The sequence below is a fragment of the Bison bison genome, unplaced genomic scaffold (assembly GCF_000754665.1).
Source record: "Bison bison bison isolate TAMUID 2011002044 unplaced genomic scaffold, Bison_UMD1.0 scf7180017864299, whole genome shotgun sequence".
In the NCBI taxonomy this organism is placed as follows: Eukaryota; Metazoa; Chordata; class Mammalia; order Artiodactyla; family Bovidae; genus Bison; species Bison bison.
In genome coordinates, this window is record NW_011494871.1 from 672,635 (window position 1) to 697,469 (window position 24,835).

A 24,835-nucleotide genomic window follows, 5' to 3' on the forward strand; every position below is an offset into this window, starting at 1 on the left:
GGGGGGACTTCCCGCGCTGAGTCCAGGAGGCGCCGTCCCGGGAGCTGCCTTTGCACCGGGCCTTGGTGGAGCTCCACCGCCTCACCTGGGCGCCTCACCTTTCCCCACTCGCACTCTCTGCATTTGTTCCCACCGTGTCGGTTTAGCCCGAGTTTCTCATAGATGAACTTTTTTGGTCTGGTTAGCTCAGATGAAAGGATCTCCAGTTGTAAAGCGGCTTGTTTTGCTGACAGACGTGTAAACTAAATTGACTTAAGTGGGGCTTGTAATCAGGAGGTTCTCCTTGAGCACAGTGGTCCTCAACGTGTGCTCCGTGGACCACATCAGCATCAGCAACACCTGATTAGAAACTTTTTTTTTTTTTTTTTTCTGATTAGAAACTTGTTAGAACTCCACACTCCAAGGAATGAGGGTGATGACTCCCACCAGTGAATAAGAAACTGGTGAAGGCGGGGAGTGGCAATCTGATTTTAACAAATCCGTAGTTTTCTGGCAAACGCTAACCTTTGCGAACCATTGGTTTCACATTACCTGACCTAGAGCTTGTAAGTTAAAATTTTTTATATATCTTCTATCATAACTTAATACTTTCTGGAGGTATTTTGGAATGAACATTTATATATGATTGACATTTGCTTTTGTGGATTTTGCACAGAATAGGAGAAAATATTTGCTAATCGTTTCTCTGACAAGGTCTAATATCAAGAATATATAGGGATTTTTTTTTTTTTTTGCGTGCCACAAGACTTGGTTTGTGGGACCAGGGAGTGAGGCCATGGCAGTGAACGTGCGGGGTCCTAACCACTGGACTGCCAGGGTACTCCTAAGGAATTTTTTTTTTTTTTTTTTTTTAATTAAAGGATAATTGCTTTACAGAATTTTGTTGTTTTCTGTCAAATATCAATATGAATAAGATCAAAAAACCAATTTTTAAAAATGGGCAAAGCATCTGAAAAGAAAAAAAGTTACAGTTTTCAATAAGCATATGAAAGGTTGCTCAGCATCTTTAATCACTAAGGAAATCAAACCAAAAATCGAATCAAAACCATAAAGATATCACTTTTTGCCTGCTAGAGTGGCTTTAATCAGAATAGGGCCAGTAGCAGGTGTTGGCTGGGACATGGAGAAATTGGAACCTTCATTCACTGCTGGTGGGATGTAAAATGGTGCAGCCACTTTGGAAAAGCCTAGCAGCTCCTCCAAAAGTTAAACATAATGTTGCCAGCAATTCCATTCCTATATATATATATATATATATATATATATATATACACACACACTCAATAGAATTGAAAATACACGTCTGTACTAAAGCTAGTACAGATAATTCTGTACAGAATTCTGTAAATTCTGTATTTTTTAAATAATTAAAAAAAAAGAATGCACAGAACTAAAGAATGCACTAAAGAACTAAAGCATGCTCATTGTTTATACTGCAGTAGTTTTTTTTTTGTTTGTTTGTTTTGGGGGCTCTACTATGGGTTTGTGGGATCTTAGTTCATCCTGGAATGCAAAATCAAGTTGGCCTTTAGGAAGCATCACTACAAACAAAGCTAGTGGAGGTGATGGAATTCCAGTTGAGCTATTTCAAATCCTAAAAGATGATGCTGTGAAAGTGCTGCACTCAATATGCCAGCAAATTTGGAAAACTCAGCAGTGGCCACAGGACTGGAAAAGGTCAGTTTCATTCCAATCCCAAAGAAAGGCAATGCCAAAGAATGTTCAAAGTGAAAGTGAAAGTCGCTCAGTTGTGTCTTACTCTTTGCGACCCCATGGACTTGGTCCATGGAATTCTCCAGGCCAGAATACTGGAGTGGGTAGCCTTTCCTTTCTCCGGGGGATCTTCCTAACCCAGGGATCGAACCTAGGTCTCCCACTTTGCTGGTGGATTCCTTACTAGCTGAGCCACAGAGGAAGCCCAAGGATACTGGAGTGGGTAGCCTATCCCAACCCAGGAATTGGACTAGGGTCTCCTGCATTGCAGGTGGATTCTAGAATGTTCAAACTACCAAACAGTTGCACCCATCTCACGCGCTAGCAAAGTAATGCTCAAAATTCTCCAAGCCAGGCTTCAGCAATACACGAACCGTGAACTTCCAGATGTGCAATCTGGTTTTAGAAAAGGCAGAGGAACCAGAGATCAAATTGCCAACATCTGCTGGATTGTCGAAAAAGCAAGCGAGTTCCATAAAAACATCTATTTCTGCTTTATTGACTATGCCAAAGCCTTTGACTGTGTGAATCACAACAAACTGTGGAAAATTCTTCAAGAGATGGGAATTCCAGACCACTTGACCTTCCCCCTGAGAAATCTGTATGCAGGTCAAGAAGCAACAGCTAGAACTGGACATGGAGCAACAGACTGGTTCCAAATCAGGAAAGGAGTACATCAAGGCTGTATATTGTCATCCTGCTTATTTAACTTATATGCAGAGTACATCATGAGAAATGCTGCACTGGCTGAAGCACAAGCTGGAATCAAGATTGCCAAGAGAAATATCTGTCACCTCAGATATGTAGATGACACCACCCTTACGGCAGAAAGTGCAGAAGAACTAAAGAGCCTCTTGATGAAAGTGAAAGAGGAGAATGATAAAGTTGGCTTAAAACTCAGCATTCAGAAAACAAAGATCATGGCATCTGGTCCCATCACTTCATGGCAAATAGAAGGGGAAACAATGGAAACAGTGACAGACTTTATTTTTGGGGGCTCCAAAATCACTGCAGATGGTGACTGTAGCCATGAAATTAAAAGACATTGTCTCCTTGGAAGGAAAGTTATGACCAACCTAGACGGCACATTAAAAAGCAGAGACATTACTTTGCCGACAAAGGTCTGTCTAGTCAAAGCTATGGTTTTTCCAGTAGTCATGTATGGATGTGAAAGTTGGACAATAAAGAAAGCTGAGCACCAAAGAACTGATGCTTTTGAGCTGTGGTGTTGGAGAAGACTCTTGAGAGTCTCTTGGACAGCAAGGAGATCCAACCAGTCCATCCTAGAGGAAATCAGTCCTGAATATTCATTGGAAAGACTGATGCTGAAGCTGAAACTCCAATACTTTGGCCACCTGTTGTGAAGAACTGACTTATTGGAAATGACCCTTATGCTGGGAAAGATTGAAGTCAGGAGGAGAAGGGGATGATGGAGTATGAGATGGTTGGATGGCATTACCGACTCAATGGACATGAATTTGAGTAAACTCTGGGAGTTGGTGATGGACAGGGAGGCCTGGTGTGCTGTAGTCCATGGGGTCGCAAAGAGTCAGACACGACTGAGTGACTGAACTCAACTATGGGGCTAGTGGGATCTTAGTTCATCCAACAGGTATTGAACCCAGACCCTCCGCAGTGACAGCACTGAATCCTAACCACTGAAATGCCAGGGAATTCCCTTGTTTTTGTTTTTAGATTCCACAGATAAGTGAGATCATGCAGTTTTTGTCTTTCTCTATCTGGCTTAATTTCGCTCAGCATAGTGCCCTCTAAGCTTCCCAGGTGGTGCAGTGGTAAAGAATCTGCCTGCCAATGCAGGAGATGCAGTTTTGATCCCTAGGTCAGGAAGATGCCCTGGAGAAGGAAATGGTAACCCACTCTAGTATTCTTGCCTGGGAAATCCCATGGACAGAGGAGCCCGGTGGGCTCCAGTTCATAGGATTGCAAAAGAATAGGATACTACTTAGTGACTAAACAACAATGCCATATAGATCCATCCATGATCATAATGGCAAAATTTCCTTTGGGGGGCTGAGTAATACTCCATTGTGTATGTGCACATGTGTTTGTGTATCACATTTTCTTTATCCAGTTATCCATCAATGGACACTTAGGTTGTTTCCATATCTTACTTGTTGGTAATGATGCAGCAAACATAGTGGTGCAGATACTTTTTTGAGTTACTATTTTCATTTGCTTCAGATAAATACCCAGAAGTGGAATTGCTAGATCATTCAGTAACTGTATTTTTAATTTTTTAGGAACCTCCATACTGTTCTCCATAGTGGCTTCATCAGCTTATATTCCTACCAATAGTGCCCAAGGGTTTCCTTTTCTCCACATCCTCATCAATGCTTCTCTCTAGTGTTTTTGACAATAACAATTCCAACCAGTGTGAGGTGCTATCTCCTTGTGTTTTTGATTTTATTTCCCTGATGACTAGTGAGGTTGAGCATCTTTTCATGACTATCTGTATTGTCTGATTTGGAAAAATGTCTATTTAGGTCCTCTGTCCATTTTTTAAAATATTGTATTTATTTTTGGGTCTTTGTTACTGTGTGAGGGCTTTCTCTAGCTGTGGTGAGCCAGGGCTGCTCTTCTTTGTGTTGCATGGGCTTATTATAGCTTCTTTGTTGCAGAGCACAGGCTCTGAGCTCACCAACTTCAGTAGTTGTGGCACATGGGCTCAGCAGTTGTGGCTCAAAGGCTTTAGAGCACAGGCTCCATGGCATGTGAGATCTTCCCAGACTAGGGCTCGAACCCTTGTCCCCTGCATTGACAGGCGAATTCTTAGCCACTGGATCACCAGGGAAGTCCCCTCTACCCATTTTTCAATCGAGTTTTTGTTGTTGTTGAGTTACATGAGTTCTTTATATATTTTGGATATTAGCCCCTTATCAGATACATGATTTGCAAATATTTCTCCCAATTACCTTTTCATTTTGTTGATGATTTCATTTGCTGTGCAGAAACTTTTAAGTTTGATTTAGTCCCACTTACCTATTTTTAGTTTTGTTGTCATTTCTTTTGGTGTCAATTCCAAAAAAGATATCATCAAAACCGATGTCAAGGCACTTACCATCTATGTTTACTTCTACAAGTTTTATAGTTTCAAGTCTTATGCTCATTTCGCATTGATTTTTGTATATGGTATAAGGTAGGGGCCCAGATGTATTTTTTTGAATGTGGCTGGCTGTTTTTCCCAACACCATTTGTTGAAGAGACTATCCTTTCTCCATTGTTTATTTTTGGGTCCCTTGTCATAAATTAATTGACTTTAAATGCACAGATTTATTGGGGCCTCTCTGTTCTGTTCCATTGACTTGTGTGTCTGTTTTGATACCTAGTTTTAAGAATTTGACACGAAAAACATTTAAGCCATAAACATATGTAGACATAAATTTGACCAGAAAGGTTGTTATACTTTATTTCAATTAAGAATTATTTCAAGAATACATTTACAACAGTGATTTTTCATAGGTACAAATGATGCAAAATGTACACCTGGCCCCAGAAACAGATGAAGATGATCTTTATTCTGGCTATAATGACTACAATCCAACCTATGATACCGAGGTAAAAAAAAAAAAAATTGTTTCATTGGTTTTTACTTTGGTCTTTGCTAACCAGCTGGTTTGTGAAAATTTTGGATTTGATGGTTCTGCTATATAATGCTTTAGATTAAGTTAAGTTGATTAAAAGCCTAGAAAAGTACTATTACTAAAGACTGTACTAACTTCTACCAATAGTAATAATCGCAGCAGAAGGGAAAAGCATAGAGGTGTGAAAAAATGTTATGGAAAAGAATTCGGATCAATTATATTTTTGTATTCTTTTGCACTAGTTATCTGAATATGTATGTTAAAAGACTTAGATCCCTTGAGGTGCCTAAAATCGGTTTTTTTAATGCCCTAAATTTGAAATGTCATGTAGAGTTATTTTTCTTCTTTGAATTGAATTATACAAGTATTTTATAGAAAAACTAGAGAATAAAAGAAAAAATTAAAATCATAGAAACTGTCACCACCCAGAGATAAACATCAACTAAGTTACAGTGCTTAATGCTAAATGTTTCCCTATGCAGAAATATATGTGTGTGTGTATATATATGTACACTGTATGTCTATATGTTTTTGGAGACAATGGTATCATACTGTGTGTACTGTTTTGTAACCTGCTTTTTTCCTTTTATGAATATTAACTTATGTCAACAAGCCTATATCTGCTTAATATTTAGTAGTATAGTAATTGTAGGATGAAATTGTTATTAAGACAATTATTTGATTATTTTAAATCTGTTTACATTGTGAGAGTTACAGTTTCCAAATTGTAAAAGACAAAAACCAAAAGAAGCTGCTTTATAAATTTACCTTGAATTAGTGTGTGAAACAATTTAAGGATGAAGGATGTGAGCATTAAATTTTCTTGCTAGTATGTGAGAATCAAATATTAGCATTCAGAGGACTTTAATTTAGGAACTTACATTCTATTCTCGAGTTTCACATGGCTTTCAGTCATTTTTGAAGTTTTTTCCTCTGGAGAAGAATGATGGTTTGTGAATTTGAGACTTAGAAAGCAAGAAGAGAAAATAGAAACTATTCATTTACTCTGTATGAAATAAAAATCTAGGAGATACTATTTATCATAGAAAATTTGAAAAATACAGAAGATTGGGGAAAAAAATAAAATGACAAATACTGTTACCTGGTGATGACCTGTACTATAGCAGGTCATAGCACCCATGTTTTGCTGTATTCCTTGTCTTTTTATATAGATAGGTGTGTCCCTCCCTATATATTTAATACAAACATCTGTATACAGGGATATGATTATACAGACTAATTTTTAAAAATATGTATTAAAACATGGGCATTTTCCTAAGTTAGTGTTAATTATGAAAGCCATTGAATCTTTCCCTTTCTCCCAGTTATAAAAGTTACATGTATAAAAAATACATATGCCCATTGTTGGAAAACAAAATTGTCCATAATCCCACCACTCAGAAATAACTACTGCTAATGTTTTGTTTGTCTTTCCTTCATGCATATACATAGAATTTTCTTTTAGAATGTTTGGAATTGAACTGACAGTTACTTTTCTGTTTGCTTATCTATTTTTGGCCATGTCATAAACAATATCTCATGATACTAAAAGTTTAAATATAGTTTTAATGGCTGCATAATACTGACTATATACAATTGATTACTTTCTGACTATAGGATAGTTATTTATAGTTTTCTGCCCCTATTAATAACAACAACACAATGAACAATTTTATGCATAAGTAATTTTTTACCTTGTGATCAAACATTTCTTGGGTAGAGTCCCACAAGTGCAAAAATGATCATCATAATCGTTTTTAATAATATCAGATAAACTGCCTAACTCTTCAGGTCATTACAATGTGGTTTCATTATCTATTAGTAACTTGAAGCAAATATTCAGAATATCATACACAAAAGTAAATTACACAGAAAAATAAAAATTTGGTTTACTCATGGTTTCCTTTTATTTTAATTAATTGGAATAAGTTAATATATAACTGAATTACTTGAAACAGTTGCTAAGGTGTTCATAGATCATGCAAATTGTTAATCAAATCATGAACAAAGGAAAAGAAATGACAAAAGTTGTGTTAGTTTGGTATTTGTAATTAGAGAATTTGTTGATAGGTTTTAGTTTATCATTTAGTTAGACTTTTTTGAGTTGATTAATTGAATTTTACTAATAATACAGGAATATTAGACTTCTTTTTCCTAAAAGGTGTGCCCAGGGGGCCCTTGGCTTACACTCATATGAAAGTTGCCTGGTTTCTATGGCTGAGTGAGATTTGTGTACTTCATTTTTTTTTTTCTTTTGAAGGGACTCAGCCATACATATACATGTATCCATTCTCCCCCCTCAACCCACCTCCCATCCAGGCTGCCACATAACATTGAGCAGAGTTCCATGTGCTACACAGTAGGGCCTTGTTGGTAATACATTTTAAATATAGCAGTGTTGTACTTACTTCATTTTATGTAGTTGATATGGAAGGTTATAAAGATTATTTGAAGTAAAACTAAAAAATGCTTGTACATAATCATGTTTAAAGTACCTTGTATTTTGTTCATGTGTAAAGTACATCCTGGTAATAAAAACACATTGTCTCCAGGGTTTTAAAAAGCTAATTGTTACTGACTCTGTTTTTTTTTTTTTAAGTGTATTGTTTGTTTTTTAGTAATCAGCAAGTACATTTCTGTGGGAAGTAGACTGGAGTGAGTCAGAGGCGAGTGTGAGAAGTGTGCACTGATGTTTATAGAGGGCTGGACCCAGAGCTTGTGGTGGTGAAGGAGCTAGAGGCAAAGACTGGTTATGCTGACAGTTGGAAAATAGCATTTTGTCCAGGAAACCTGGGAGCCCTGGTAACCTGCCCCTGACTAATATGACTTTCCTCAGGTTCCTGAGGGAGAACGTGAGCACCGGTCAGGAATCAGCAAAGCACAGTAACGTTTTATGTCAGCTGAGCCTTTGGTTCCAAAGCATGACAGGTTGGACCCAGTGGAGCCTCAGCTGGCTCCAGTCTGAGTCTCAGACTTTACCTCTCCCTGAGATGAAAAACCATTTTCACTTGGGAGATGAGACAAGAGAGTTTGCCCAATTTCTGGGAGAGGATGCAGCTTTTTCTGTCCTCAGCTTCTCAGGTAAGGCTAGTAGCCACAGCCCAGGATATGGAAGAAGAGAGGAGGGAGAAAGGACGGAGGGGGTGATTCTCTGTTCTTGCTGCTCCACTGACTTGGAAGAGAGAGACAAGAAAGACTTGATCTTGGGACCAGGCACGCTGACAGTACCCATTGAGCCAGTAGCCAGTTGTGTCCTTGAACTTGACTAGATTGTCAGTGCTCCTCTCCCCAAGGGAGAGAGGGCTTTTGGTATTTCGTGTCCTGTAAAGGGGAAGTTGAGGACAGGAGTCCTTGAGCCCTACGTGGACGTCAGCAGATGTAGAAAGATGGATCCTAGAGGACCCTAAACACCAAACAGTAGTGGTTAAACATTTTTAAAAATTTGTCACCTCACATTGAATGTTAAATTTGCCATTTTGTTTTAGGAATTGGAGAATGACACAGCCTTTCAGCAAGCTGTGAGAACTAGTCATGGCAGAAGACCTCCAGTAAGTGAATTTTTTTTATTATGGTTAAAAAAACAACTAACAAAGCTTACCCTGTTCATTGTTTTTAAACGTACACATTGGGAGTGCTAAATTAATTCCCATTGTTGTGAAACAGACCCCTAGAACTTTCCATTTTCCCAAACTGAGGCTCTATCCTCACTGAACAACAACGTCCTCCAGCTGCTGGCCCCACCTTTCTACTCTCTACCTCTAAGTATTTGCCTGTTCTAGGTGCCTCACGTAAGTGGAATCGAACAGTTATTTCACTCAGCATAACGTCTTCAAGGTTCATCCATGGTGTAGCAGGTGTCCGGGTTTCCTTCCTTTCTCAGGCTTAATGACATTTCATTGTCTGGATGGACCACATCTTGTTCTGCACACACTTGGGTTGCTTCCACCTGTTGGCTGTTGTGAGCAGCACTGCCGTGAACTTGGGGACACAAATATCCTGAGGCCCTGTTTTCGAGGTGTATATCTGAAAGTGGGGTTGCTGGATTGTATGGTAGTTCCGCCAGCAGTGCACACAGGCTCCAGTTCCTCTACCCCTCACTAACACTTGTTATTTTCTGTTTTTTGATAGTCGCAGTTTTAATGGGTATGAGATGTTTCTCATTGTGGTCTTGATTTGCATTTCTCCGATTATTAGTGATGTTATCTTTTCATATACTTTTTGGTCATTTGTGTATGATCTTTGAAGAAATGTCTGTTCAAGTATTTTGCCCTTTTTTAAGCTGGGTTATTTAATGTTTTGTTGTTGAGTTGTAGGAGTTCTTTATTGGATATATGCTTTGCAGATATTTTCTCCCATTCTGTAGGTGGCTGTTTTTTATTCTGTTGATTGGATCCTCTGACCCACAAAAGGCTTTATGTTTGATGTGCTCCCATTTGTCTGTTTTTGCTTAAGTTGCCTATGCTTTTTGATGTCATATCCAAGAAATCATTGCTAAGTCCAATGCCATGAAATTTTCCTCTGTTTTTTTTCTAGCAGTTTTATAGTCTTTTAGGTTTTAGGTCTTATGTTTGGGCCTTTAATCTACTTTGAGTTCATTTTTGAATGTTCTGTAAGATTAAGGGTCCAATTTCATTGTTTTGCATGAGGATATCCAGTATTCTCAGTGCCATTCAGGAGACTGACCTTCCCCCTTGTGTGGTCTTGACACCCTTGTTGAAAGTCATTCCTTCCGTTGGTTTCTTATGCAAGCACCACATTGTTTCCAGTGCAGTAGCGTTGTAATATGTTTTGAAATCAGCAGATAGGAGTCCCCCAACTTAGATCTTTTTCAAAATTTTTCGGCTCTCCAGGGTCTCTTAAGATTCCAAATGAGTTTTAGGTTGGATTTTCCCATTTCTTAAAAAAAAAAAAATGACATTGGGATTTTGGTAGAGATTGCATTGAATCTGTGCGTTGCTTTGAGTAATATAGATATCTTTTTTTAAGTAATTTATTTATATTTGGCTGTGCTGGGTCTTTGTTGCTGCACATGCACTTTCTCTAGTTGCAGTGTGTGGGCTTCTCGTGGTGGTGGCTTCTCTTACGGACTGTGGGCTCTAGGGTATGTGGGCTGCAGTAGTTGTGGCTCATGGGCTTAGTTGCCCTGAGGCATGTGGGTTCTTCCCTGACCAAGGATCGAACCCGTGTCCCCAATTCTTTTTTTTTTTTTAATCCAGAATATATTTTGAAAACTTTTACACTGATACCAAAGCCAGGCAAAGACACTACAAGAAAATTACAAATATCCTTTTTGAATACTGACCTAGAAACCCTGAACAAAATATAAGCAAACCAAAGCAGTATATTATAAGGGTTATACACTATGACCAAGTGGGATTTATTCCTGGAACTTGAGAATGGATCAACAGACAAAAATTAATCAATGTGATATGTCACCTTAATAGAATGAAGGGAAAAAAAGCCCAAATCATCTCAATTGATGCAATAAAAGAACTTGACAAAATTCCACATCCTTTCACAATAAAAACACGTAATGAACTAGAAATAGAAGGAAACTCACCATGATAAATAAGAAAACCCCACTGCTAACAACATATTTGGTGGTAAAAGACCAAAAGCTTTTCCCCTAGAATTAGGAATAATGCCCACTTTTGCCACTTCCAATCAATTATAGGGTGGGTGTATTCTTAACCACTGGACCACCAGGGAAGTTCAATATAGATATCTTAACAATATAAAGTTTTATAGCCTTGAATACAGGATGCCTTTCCATTTATTTCTTTTTCAGTTTCTTATAGCAATGTTTTATAGTTTACAGTATATCTAGTAAGTTAATTTCAAAGAATTTTTATGCTCTTGAGAATATAAATATTATTTATGTAAGACACTGGGATATGTTTAACCAAAACATTATTTTTAAAAAATTTGTCTTTCTAATTTTTAATGTTATGTAAATATTGATCTTTGAAAACACTGGGGGTTAAGTTGCAAATTACACCTCCCTTGGATTAATGACCGTCCACTAATTAATCCTCCACCAGTATATACATGGCTAAAGTGATTGTTTTCAGTGTTATTAGTAAAGTTTTTATATGTCACACAGAGAATAGACTTCTGCCTTCCACAGTGCGTGAACTCTACCAAGTGTCTTTTGTAGTTGAAAATAAACAAGGTTGGCACTAGGTAAAGTGAGAAGTACAGAAAGTTCTATGCCTAGTGTTCTGCCCACCCATGGCTCCAGAGCAGTGGTTCTCAGTGCTCACTCGCCCACCTGCCCTGGCACATGTTTGCCTGGAGATATTTTTAGTTCTCATAACTTGGACCAGTGCCTAGCATCTCAGAGGCAGCAGGCCACCCCACAGTAAGTTACCTAAAAGAGGTCAGCAGTGCCAGGTCGACAGGCTGTTAGGGAGTGAATCCCCTGCTGTAGTTGGCGTGTCCTCCCACCTGGCCTCCCTCACTCTGTCAGGGCCTCTTCCCTCCCACCATACTTAACTGTTCTGCAATAATGAAAGGTCTGCATTAAACCACTTCCAGTGGGAAGGACCTTGCCTGTCATATTTGTGGGGTTCCCTCCTCGAAGTTAGAGAGCACAGCAGTCCACAGGACTGTCCTCACTTCTAATTCCAGCTGCAGGCACCTTCAGCATCTGTAATTTTCTGAAAAGGCTCAAAGAACTCACTGAAAGCTATTATACTTAACGGTTTATTTCAGGAGAAGGATACAGGTTAAATCTGCTGAGAGAAGAGAGACCTGGGGCAGAGTCTGGGAGGTCAGACATGGGGGGTCTGGTTGCCCTTTCCCTGTGGAGCCCTGGGTGGCTTTAACCCCCCCGACCCCTCTGTGTGGTGACGGTACTTGTAGAGCCGGCAAGGAGGCCCTCCCATGACTCTGATGTCCAAGGTGTTAATGGGGCTCCATCACACACTGTCCTTGTGGCTGCCCATTAGTCTCTAGCCCCTCGTGGAGGTTCAAGCTAATATATCTGGGAGTTAGACTGTCTGGTGGCCAAAGCCCCCCAGGGAAACAGGGATGTATCAGGCAGGACATTACAGGGGCATGCAGATCACCCCCCTGTAGTGAAGGGCAAAGCCAGTACTCTCTTTGGGTAAAGTCAGTTCTTGACTACACATTCCATAAGCTGTATTTGAATTTTAAGGTTACCTTCATTATGGAAAGGAAAACTAGATTAAGTTCTTGCACTTGGCTAATGACAAGACTGTAACCTTTTAGAATAGGTAAACTGTCTTATTTATTGATCTTTTCTTTGTTTGCTGTGGGTACTCCACAGATCTTTATATCACAACTTAGTGAATAAGTGAAAGCCTTCAGTTTAGTGATTTGGTATATCAACAAGTCACTATATATGATAGTGATTTGGTGTATCAACAAATCACTATATATGATAATGTCTCCAAGCTGGCCCTTCATTGATGTTTAGAAATGACTTCAGAGACCCTCATGTTATAGAAAGGAAACAAGGCTGGGAGTAGAGGTCTCACAGTTACCTGTAACCAGGACAGAGAGTAGGTCGCCACCCCTTTGAATGATATTGTCATCACACCCTATTTACTATATTAAATGGGAAAAAACTGTGCAACTTTTATAGGAGAGGCACTGGGCAAAGAGTAAAGTGGACACAAATAGAAATTACAAGGCATATTGTAATTTGTGTTGTAAAAAGAGTATAAATTGCTCTGGGACCACAAAGATAAGTTCTTTATTCCTAGTTGGGACAGTCAGGAGATAAATGTACAGTTGAATATTTAAGGATGTGTGCAGTTAAGATCAGCCTTGAGGTATGTGAGGAAAGGCTTTGTGGGTGAGGGTGCGGGGTGAGTAAGGAGCAAGGAGACACAGAATCTAGTCTTTCTAAGAGATCAGTCCAGTGCCAAGAGTAAAAACTGGAAGAACAGATCTAGTCATTAGTGAGTGATTAAACAGAAAAATAGTCTCTTTCCTTCAGTTTGTTCTCACAGAAAAGTTTTGCTGGGACCCACATCCTTCCTTTTCATGTTTTTCCAAGACCTGTTATCTGTCAGTTTGGTCAAGTTTGTTAATGATTTTGTTCAAATGTTCAGTATTTTTATTGATTTGGGGGGGGTACGCGGGAATTGAAGTTCTATTATTATCAATGAGAAAAATAGATCATACACTATGATAGTGAATTTCTTTGTTTAGGTTTTTGTTTTATATATTTTTATGTTGTCTTTTATTGTTATGAAATGTCCTTCTAGCTAGTAGTGCTTTGTGTCTGTTTCGTCAGTTGTTCGTACATTGCTGTAGCTCCCCAGGTGCTCTTTTGTCTAGTGTTTGCATTGTATGTCGTCCCCATTTTTTCACTTCCAGCTTTCTCAGATCTGTGTATTTGAGATATATTTCTTAGAGAAATATTTTTTATTAGCAACATGAGTAGAATTCTGTTTTTTTAATATTGTCAGATAATCTTATTCTTTTAGTGAAGTATTTCATCTACTTACATTTAGTGAAATTGGTTTCATTTGTTGCCTTAGTATTTGCTTTGTTTTTTCCTTCCTTATGTTTTATTTCTCTCCATTCTTACCTTTTTTTGTTTGATTTTTATTACATTTCTCCCTCTGTTATCTTGGGAGTTTACATTCCTTGACCATTCTTTTAGTGTTTTTGTAAAGATTACAGTACTCATCTTTTAACTTATCAAAGTCTAGTATAATTTAATATTTTACTACTTTCTGGACAATGCCAAATTTTTACATTATTTTCAGTTCTAGGATTTCCACTAATCCATTTTTCGTAGTTTTCAGTTCTGTACTGAAATTGTCAATCTTGTCTTTTGACTCACTGAACATGTTGAGCATGCTGGTCAGAGCCTGTGTTTGATATTTCTTTCCATCATATGATTCCCCTTCTGCATGTCTTTCCATTTTGTTTCTCTTGGATTTTGATTAGGGACTCTTGCTCCTATGTGTTTGGTTGTTTTAGACTGAATGCCAGACATTGTAAGTGAGACATTTTAGAGATAATTTAAAGCATGTGTCTGTGCTGTCTGGAATGATAACCACTAGCCATGTTGTGGCTATTTATATCTAAATCATTAAAAAGTAAGTAAAAATTTAAAATCCAGATGTTACTGCCTGAGCCACACTTCAGATGCTCAACAGCCTTGTCTGGGCAGGTGTCTTTTATTGGAGAGAATTTACTTTTGTGTATGGCTGCAGAGATGCTTGGAACACTGAATCACCTCAACCCAGTTGAATGTGAAATGTTTCTAAATTGGGCTCAGGTCTTACACAGGCTGATTGACCTTCCAGTCTGAGTAAAGCCTTATGAGGTTACAGTTTAAAGTTTGGAGGAGTCCCAGGGCTGCCCCCTCAGCAGACCCCCTCTAGGGTTTGTCTGTTCAGCCCAGTGCATCTGTGAAAAGCTCCGATATCAACTATGACTACAATTTTGTGATCAACATGCTTTGTATCTTTATTTCAGAGATGAGAACATTTATATTCAGAGAGGTAAAGTAAACACAGCAAGTAGAGGGAGAGCTGAGATTCAAACCCAGGGTCCCTGACTCCAGATCCAGTGTCTGTTGTTAGACCCAGTGTCTGGTGGTAATAATCATGCAGAATTAATGGTAGGTGTGTCCATTGGAGACTCCTGTATCCCACTGACCCACAGGTCACTCTAAAGTCCCTTTTCTCCTTTCAGATGAGTTCCAAAATAGACCTTCTCAATACTTAAAATACTCCAGCTCCTTAATATTTAGAATAATTTAAAAGAAATTATTCTAAATGTTATGTAAATATTTCCCTACTGATAAGTCTGTATTTTCCATTTCTTTTCCAGTTTTCTATTATATAACTTGATCTGAATTCTATTAACTATTTTTTTTTTTCCTCCCCAAGATAACTGCTAAAATACCAAGCACAGCAGTTTCTAGACCTGTAGCTACTGGATATGGGGTATGTTTTCTTAAGCTGAAGATATGAAGATACATTTTCTCATATATAAGTTCACTTTAGGCAGTTTTAAATAAGTCTGGCTACCTTTCAGCTCATGATCCAGGTGTATTTTCCATTTTGAATAGTGATGAATATTATAAATTGTTGATAAATAACTTTGGATATTCTAGTCATTTTGATTGTAAATAAAACAAAATGTTTTGCTATCTTTTCCTGTCTGTAAACATTGTGTTTGTTGATTGACCTTTCATTTTCTATATCATATAACCAAGTGTCATGTGTATTACATTTGTGTATTTTGTGTGAAGTTAGTCTTATATAAATGTAATGTTTATAATTTCTAAAAATTTACTAAGTAATACATGAAAAAATAAAATTGAAGAAAAATTTCAGAGGCATATATAATTGGGTCTTGCTTTTATTTGAGATCTTTGGAGGAAAGATGCTATATAAAAATCCATAAAATCTTTTGAATCTGGCCCAAATTACAAATAGTTTGGATGTTTTCACTTTTGCTAAATAGTAGAGAAATGGGAGGAAAATGAAGGAATGAGATGAAATAGCATTTCCTAGTCTTTCTGATAATATTTCTTAGGGGTCGTAAAGATGGCTTCAGAACCTAGAGTCCTGGGCACTGGCCTTCCAGTTGTCCCCTTCCTATGGACAGAGAGAGTGGCCTTAACGTTGTATAACAGTGTATTGTGTGAAACATCCATTTATTAATCAGTCAGAGCAGGTATCACTCATGAATTTGGTTTTGGTGATGTTTCTGAACAGGAGTTAGCGAGCTTTTCTGTGAAGAGCCCGGGAGGTTTAGGCTCTGGGAGACCCAGTTGTGCATCTGTGGAGAGGTAGCCAGAGACAGCATGTAGACGAAGGGAGTGTGGCTCTGTCCCATATAAGGGCCGAGGGATGTAGTTTGCTGATGCCTGTCTTAGAGTTTTATTGTTTGATCCTATATCCTTGGGAGATAAAAGGTTTACTTGCCAGTAGAATGAAGGAAAGAAAGTTATAAAGAAACTTTTATAGCTTGGTTTATAAAATTAAGTGTAGAAGTTTTTTGGAATCATTTTAACTTAGTTTTTTGTTCACTAGTCCAAGACCTCCCTGGCGTCGTCAATGGGAAGACCGATGACAGGGGCTATTCAGGTATCCCCATGTGTGGGTTTGCATCTTGGGCCTTTCTTGTGATTTAGAATATTATTACCAAAGTTTTTTTTTTTTAAGATATTACTTACATAGTGACCCTGATTCTTTAAACTGTGAGCTAATATTTGAACTGCTTGAAGTCTTTGGTGGCAGTCTCTGGATTTATCACTATTTACTCAGGTCTCAAGTGAAATCCCACAGGGAAATGGACATAGGCCTTCTAGTTTGTCTGTAGGATGGACTCTGGGACCCGGTTCTCCTGCGCTGTCATTTCCAGTGGCTTCTATGGTTTCTCTCATAGGCCTACAGGAGACCAGCCCAAAGTAGGGAGTAGCCAGCTACTAAGCTATATAAGGTACTACTGAAAACCCAAAAGAGTGTTTTTCTTTTCAAACTGGGAGTAAGTCCAGTTCGACTGAAGAATTGAAATTGTATAGGACAAAGGAAAAGTTCAGACAGGTTGACACGTGAGGAGGCAGAAGTGAGGAACAGTAGGGAGGGATTATAAACCTCTGTTCAAGACTGGGGTTTTATTAAGATGTGTATCATGTGCAGAACTGTAAATAAGAGGTAGATCATATGTAAGAACACTTTTTAAATGATTCTTGTTCTCCTAAGGATGGAGTTACTAGACCCATGACAGCAGTGAGAGCCGCTGGCTTTACCAAGGGAGCTTTGAGAGGTTTGTTACATTATTTCAGCTATTAATTTTTTTTCAAATCTTTTAATTTTTAAACTGTTTTTGTATGTTTAAATATATTATCATTTTAAATAAAACTTAACATGTCATTGATTATTTTAGGATTAGAGTCAGGAAAAGGGTGGTGGGAGTGTTCTGCATCTCGGTTGAGGTGTAGTCACACTGCATGTCATGTCAGATCATGCCACGCTGCGCACTGAAAATTTGTCTGTGAGTTAGAGCTAAAGAATCAAAAGTGAAAATAGTATTTAAATAGATGATAAGTTAAATAATAGTTTTAAAATAAAACTTCTGTGACAAAATTAATGTTTATGATACCAATAATGAAAATTAAAAAGCCAATACCAGGTTATTAATCCCATGATTGACAGTTAAGAATTCATAACAGAGATAGATTACTGTGGGGAGAAATAAGTACTGAGTATGTATTTTTGTTTTTACATGGTAATGCAGTTTTATTTACATGGTTTTATGTATGTTAAAAATCTTACCAGTTACTCAATATAAAGAATACTCATATAAGCATAAAAAAGGTCCATTCCATTTAATAAATAGGTGAATTAGCATGCGCAGGATTTCACATTTCCTCTGATTGTGTGGATGCACACTGAATGTGACCTCTTGACTGCTGTGTCCCAGGCTCTGCGTTTGACCCTCTTGGACAGTCGTGGGGCCCGGCACCACCCCTGGAGGCCAGGAATGAAGACAGGTATGCAAGTCCTGTGCTTCTTTGCTATGGTGGTTGCATGTCTTCTTTGCAAAACTTCTTTGAGAAGTTTTTACTTCTCAACTACATAATCCTTACGTATTTTGAAAGTTTGTGTCAGCAGAATAGTAATCAAAGCATTGTCCTAGCGTCTAGGAAGAGACTCACGTCTAAGAAAGGCAGCCCCATGAATCTGTGCAGTTTTACTGGAGCACATTGAAGGCGTGTCTCATTTTTATGGGTGCCAGTATTGATTCTCTTGAAGGCCAAATGTGGTTGTGTGTGTAATAGATATTCTTATTTTAAAAGCATACTTCAAAGAAAAAAAAGTTAAGAAAATATATGTTTGTTATATTGATATTGAGAAATTTAATTTTTTATAGTATTAGTTTCATGCTAGTAGAGAGTAGCTAAAAGCTACGGCGTAAATTCAGCTGTGTAGCATGTACTGATACCTGAGCACTGTGAATCTATACATTTTTCAAATAACAGCAGCCAACGCTCACAGTGTGCTCACTCTTGGCTTTTCTCAAGGACTTCCTGTCCTCATGATTCCAAGAGGGTCATGGGAGTCTGGAACCTTCATGTAGTCGTTCACACCTAGACTCAGAAGATGCCCAGTCTCAGGTCCCCTTTGAGAAGCAAAGGCTTTTCTGGGAGACATCTGCCCGGGGCAGATTGTCTTTGTTTCTCATTGGCCAGAATCTCAGCACAGGTATCTGATGGAACCAGATGATTGGCTGGGGAAGGAGACGCTTCTGTAGCCTGGCTTCAGAACACAGGGTGGCGGGCAAGTGCCTGTGGGGGTGTCCCACAGGGTCTGCACACAGGGTTCATTCTCCTGGTGTCTGGTGGGGATGGGGCAGTTACTGCCACTGTCTTCATGCAGTTCTCTTACAGATTTTTAGCTTTTAATTTTTATATTGACATTTTAGGCTTAAAAGTAACACTCTGTAAGCACTGTTTAAAGACATTTATTAGAATGTTTCAGACAACTTGAAAATAGAATTCTGTACTTAAATTCTGAACTTTCTAACTTTTACAAAGCCACCATCTATGGTATTCATTTACTCAGAATTTTGCAGATCTCTATAAATAAATTTGTTGCCTTAATCCCAGGTTTTACTGAAGAATATGATTTTATAGACCTAATTTGTTCCTGTATTCTTTTTAAAAGTCTGTTTGAAGAGAATTAGGAGAATTGATGTTTATTCTGATGTATTTGTAGTAGAAGTTTGTTTAGGCAGTGATGTACATACAGAGTGTTGTGGTACTTTGTTGGAAGAAAGTGGTAATGAAACAACAGGCTGGTTTAAAATGTGATTGGTTTGGGGATACTTCGTGTGCTACTGATGGAGTCAAGATTTTTTAAACTTCTTTACCTTGTTAGAAGTCTCTGTGGGGAGTTCTCTGTTGTGGTCCAGTGATTAGGACTCCGGGCTTTTATTAACGTAGTCTGGGTTCCATCCTTGGTTATCCCACAAGCCGTGCTCCTTGGCCAAAAAAAACCCAACTCTGGTATCTATTTGGTAGTAAATCATAATAATTTTTCTCTCTTTTATGGGGGCTTCAGTTATTCCACCATTGATAAAATTTTCATTTGCCATAGGATCCACTTCCCTTCAGGAATGGTATTAACAATATAATAACATGGGCCCTAGAGTTACCTTCGGAGAAGGCAATGGCACCCCACTCCAGTACTTTTGCCTGGAAAATCCCATGGACGGAGGAGCCTGGTGGGCTACAGTCCATAGGGTTGCGAAGAGTCAGACACGACTGAGCGACTTTACTTTCAACTTTCCACTTTCATGCATTGGAGAAGGAAATGGCAACTCACTCCAGTGTTCTTGCCTGGAGAATCCCAGGGACGGCGGAGCCTGGTGGGCTGCCGTCTATGGGGTCACACAGAGTCGGACACGACTGACGTGACTTAGCAGCAGCAGAGTTACCTTATTTGTGTTCAAACCTTGGCTCTGTAACTTACCAGCTGTATGATCTCAGGCGTAATACTTAGCTTTCTTTCTTTCTTTTTTTGGGCCTCCCCACACCACTTGTGGGATCTCAGTTCCCCAACCAGAGATTGAACCTGAGCCTCCTGCAATGGAAGCATGCAGAGTCCTAACCACTGGACTGCCAGTACTTAACTTTGTAAACCTCAGTTTCCCTGTCAGTTAAATGAAATAACGATAGTACTTGTATGAAATATTTTTTTGAAGATTAAGTGACATAATTAGGGTAAAGCATTTAGCTCAAAATTAAATTACCCTTATGCTGAAAAAACATTAGCTATTATTTACTATTATTATGAATATATACTGTAGTTATTAAAAAGAGTGATACATTTACTGTTCATTGCCATTTATGTATTTGTCTTATCTGTGACCTACTTTTAAAGTTAATGAGCATATGATGGACTATGTTAAAAGTAAGTTAAATTTCATATATATTATTAGTGGTTGAATGATTCAGAATATGCTTGGTTTTTTCTTTAACAGTCCAGAAGAAAAGATCAGACAATTAGAGAAGAAAGTAAATGAGTTGGTAGAAGAAAGCTGTATTGCTAACAGTTGTGGAGACTTAAAATTGGTAAGTCCATAAACTGGTTAAGATTCAAGATCATGAAGTGTGTGAGTATGTGTCTACTTTTGTGTATGCACCCATACATGCACACATCTAGATAAATATTTTCATTTTGCTGTGGACTGGCCTTGGAGTTTTCACTGAAATAATTATTTTGAGAGCCTACAGTTTTAACTCTGCTTCATAAACTCTGATGTCAAAACAGTTGGCTGATTTTGTAATTTTTCTCATTGGTCATTTAAGGAGGGGAGAAAATTCAGTATCAGTTGACTAAATTTTTCAGCCTGGTGGATTACTGGATTGATGCACAGCCTGCTAAAGGCAGAGCTACTGTGATCCATAAAAAAAGTACTTAGGGCTTTTTTTCTTATTTAAGCCTCACTGCCCTAAAATATTTTGTCATAAGTAAAACTGAAAACTCATGGTTTGCTTTTTGGGAATCCAACTCTTTTTTTTTTAATTAATTTTTTTTCTCTTAGGTGCTTTGTTCACATTACTTTGATCATCACACCACATAGATACAGTTTCTGTGACTTAATTATCAGATTAAGGCATTAATGGGACTGGTCAGTCTCTCCGTGGAAATCAGTTAAAGGTTCTTAATGTTCTGAGTAAGATCTTAGTGAAACTGAGGATCTGTTGTCCTATTAGGTAGCAGTTATCTGTGGCTTATCTGTACTTTGAGCATCCAAGAAACCAAACAAACTCACCTAAATTCCTGTCTCATGAGATTGAATTAAAACACCAAAGATTCAGAAGCTGAAAGGAAAAAAGAAGTAGAGGGGCATGCAGTGAAAGTTTTAGTTGCTCAGTCATGTCGGATTCTTTGCGACCCCATGGACTGTAGCCTGCCAGGCTCCTCTATCCATGGAATTCTCCAGGCAAGAATACTGAAGTGGGTTGCCATTTCCTCCTCCAGGGGATCCTCCCAACCCAGGGATTGAACTCAGGTCTCCTGCATTGTAGGCAGATTCTTTATTGGCTGGGCCACCAGGGAAGCCCTAACGCTGGTAGGTCAGACATGTAGGTAGGCATGGTCAGACCTAAAAGTGGTAGGAGGAGAGGTGATGAGAAACTCAGTGTGGGCAGGTATGCTCCAGGTATTAGTCCCCACCCTGTGCTTCCCCTTCTTTCCCAGAGAAGACACATGGACTTGCCATGAGGGATGAGAGCTCACGGTTAGACAGGAGGGGAGTTTATGGGAGGAGCGCTCAGAGCACCCAGGAAGTAAGGGTAATGCAGCTACAGGCGCCTCTGATGCACCAAGAGCTATGTGAGTTTGTGAAGGAGTTGACACCATGTACACTTGGTTTCAGGCCTTGGAAAAGGCAAAAGATGCAGGCAGAAAGGAGAGAGTCCTGGTGAGGCAACGAGAACAAGTTACAAGGCCAGAGAACATCAACTTGGATTTAACTTACTCAGTAAGTACAAAGTGCCTGTTGAATATGGTTATCTTGGTGAGAATTTATAGATTCCAGAAGTCTTTTTTCTTTGTTGTTTTATCTTGTTCCTTAAGCTTTACTGGACTTAAGGTGCCCAGAATTAGGTTAATAATGCTCTTCAGTTAATGGGACCACTCTCATCTTTGGTCTGTATAGTGATCTTCTTTAATTTGGTCATTTTTAATACTGTAGTAAATACTAGTAAACCTTCCAGCTAAGGACTCTTGAAGATTACTAATATTTGGGCTCTATTCAGTGTGCTTACTTTGACAAGATTCCTTTTGTTTTGTTTTGAGGTATAATTGTGATTCAATGCTCTGTTAATTTCAGGTATTCAACTTGATATTTGTATATATTATGAAATGATCACCACAATAAGTCTAGTGAACATCCGTCAACAACATAGTTAGATAATAAGATTTGAACGTGGACTTTTTGGTCTATGTCTTAGAGAGCTTCAAACTAGATTAATAAGACAGTGTTCTGTGAGGATAGTAGGGAAAAAAAAAAACAAAACAGCTAGTTTCTAGCAAAATTTATTCAATTCTGAAAAGACACTTCTTTCATATATATATACTGATGTTTAAAAGGTTGTATTTTCAGTAGGAGAAGTCTTCATATGCTAAACAACTGGAAAAAAGGACATTGAAACTTGGAGGAAGAAGAATTTAGATGCTTACTATTTATAGTTAATATTTTTAGATTCCATGGAATCTTTAGATTTGGGAATAATTTACAATTATCATCTTTTTCCTCTAGGAACATACTTTACTATAGCTCAATTATTTAAATTATAAATTTGCATATAGAGCAGCAATACTCTACAAATCAAGGTTTAAGATATTTCCACATAATGTTTATGTTTTCAAAGAGAATTTGATCCACTATCTTCTTTACTCTTTTTATTACCAGCAATACTAACAATACACATAGACTCTTTGTGGGTCTTCCTGAGATTAAAGGATAGCAAATCCTTTGACTAGAAAGAATACATGGAAAATTAGGTGGAATTTAGAGGATAGCTCCACCTGTCCTAATGTTCTGGTTCATGTTGGAACGCAAGATACTGTCTGTGAATTCATTTCTTAATGGTTTGGGAGTCTTGATAGAGGCAACTAACATTATTATAGTATTTTAATCTCTAGAAAGATAGGCAAAAGGGACCTAAGATGATCATTGTATGTTTCTTTGCAATATTTTTTCCTTAGGTTCTTTTCAACTTGGCCAGTCAGTATTCAGCTAATGAGATGTATGCTGAAGCACTAAACACATATCAAGTTATAGTGAAAAATAAGATGTTTAGCAATGCAGGTAGGTGTGTGTAGTTAGTTTTTCTGATAAGTATAGTTCTTTTGTAGTGTTAATTTACAGTTTCCTCAGTTATGAAATGATCTGTGCTCTAAGCAAGTTAAATTTATGATGGTGTCCTGCTTAAAGGATATGAAAATTCACACAAATACAAATGAAAAAATATAGTTGGTATGAGACATATTGCCTAATAGTAAATGAAGACTGTGTTCTGTATCACAAGTAGAATTAGCCATAGCAACCCCATGGAACATGCTTTCCCTTGTAGAATTTATCCACAAGAGATTGTTGTTTATATTTAGCATTTATACTGTGTACTTTTTAGTCTCATAGAAAAAGTGAAAGAAATCAGATATTATATATTCATTAATATTTTTTTAAATTAGGACGGTTGAAAGTGAATATGGGAAATATTTATTTAAAGCAAAGAAATTATTCCAAAGCCATTAAATTCTACCGAATGGCCTTAGATCAAATTCCAAGTGTCCATAAAGAAATGAGGTAAGTTTGTAAAATTTGTCATTCTTCAGAAACAAAGTCACTCTTCTGACATGTTGCCAGTGGACTGAGTACTTTGTGGTATGTGTACATGAGAGGTGTTAGATCTTTCTTACAGCTGTAATATTTTGGTCTGACCCTTGCATGCATTTGTATGATGGAAGCTAAAGGTTAAAGGCATGATATGTGATCAGTTGGAATAAAACTAAGCTAATGGGCCTATATAGGAAATAACTCTCCAAGCCATTAGCACTGTAATACAACTTACTGCCCACCACAAATCAGACAGCAGCTGTTTAGAACATAGCAGACTCCAGAGTGCGAGACTGGATACTTAATTCCTTATATTCTTACCGGAGCTCAAGAAGGAAATAGTGAAGGAAGGGTTACTGTTGACTCTTAGAAGAGGTGGGCAGGGAATGTGCTGGGGTATTTCCTATTATAATATTTTAAGAGCAGAAACAGTAAGTTATCTTAGTCTGGTAATAACTAGGGGAACATAAGTTTCTAGGATATTTACTATTCATAATTTCTCCTGGGCACAGTGCAGTTCCCTTGAGAAAGTTAATTTATTTGTAAATGCCACTTTTTGCAAACATTTGTTTTTGAATTATGCAATATATCTCACTATCATCTGCAGTTATCTAACTTATAGAACATAGTGCCCTTCAGGTACTTTTAACCCAGGTGAGACCAAAAATTTAAACATTTTAGAAAAAGATAGTATTATATAGTATAATCCACAGTCAAGAGGTAGTATGGTAATTCAGTCGCTCAGTCGTGTCCGACTCTTTGCAACCCCATGAACCACAGCACACCAGGCCTCCCTGTCTATCACCAACTCCCGAAGTCCACCCAAACCCATGTCCATTGAGTCGGTGATGCCATCCAACCATCTCATTCTCTGTCATCCCCTTCTCCTCCTGACTTCAATCTTTCCCAGCATCAGGGTCTTTTCCAATGAGTCAGCTCTTCGCATCAGGTGGCCAAAATATTGGAGTTTCAGCTTCAACATCAGTCCTTCCAATGAACACCCAGGACTGATCTCCTTTAGGATGGACTGGTTGGATCTCCTTGTAGTCCAAGGGATTCTCCAACACCACAGTTCAAAAGCATCAATTCTTTGGCGCTCAGCTTTCTTTATAGTCCAACTCTCACATCCATACATGACCACTGGAAAAACCATAGCCTTGACTAGATGG

General features: G+C 38.2%; 1 protein-coding gene across 3 annotated transcripts in view; it reads left to right on the forward strand.

Moving 5' to 3' along the window:
- Positions 1–381: 381 nt before the first annotated feature.
- Positions 382–24,835, forward strand: part of IFT88 (intraflagellar transport 88) — a 61,167-nt gene continuing 36,713 nt past the window's right edge. The window contains exons 1-11 of one of the 3 annotated variants that reach the window (XM_010851178.1): positions 382–545; positions 5,194–5,289; positions 8,801–8,863; positions 15,194–15,250; positions 16,346–16,399; positions 17,018–17,081; positions 17,739–17,808; positions 20,301–20,391; positions 21,702–21,806; positions 23,036–23,138; positions 23,522–23,636. In XM_010851178.1, the coding sequence (XP_010849480.1) occupies positions 5,200–5,289; positions 8,801–8,863; positions 15,194–15,250; positions 16,346–16,399; positions 17,018–17,081; positions 17,739–17,808; positions 20,301–20,391; positions 21,702–21,806; positions 23,036–23,138; positions 23,522–23,636 (812 nt within the window). In that variant the 5' untranslated portion in view covers positions 382–545; positions 5,194–5,199. The remainder of the gene's footprint in view (positions 546–5,193; positions 5,290–8,800; positions 8,864–15,193; positions 15,251–16,345; positions 16,400–17,017; positions 17,082–17,738; positions 17,809–20,300; positions 20,392–21,701; positions 21,807–23,035; positions 23,139–23,521; positions 23,637–24,835) is intronic. The other 2 variants (XM_010851180.1, XM_010851181.1) reach the window with 2 other exon arrangements.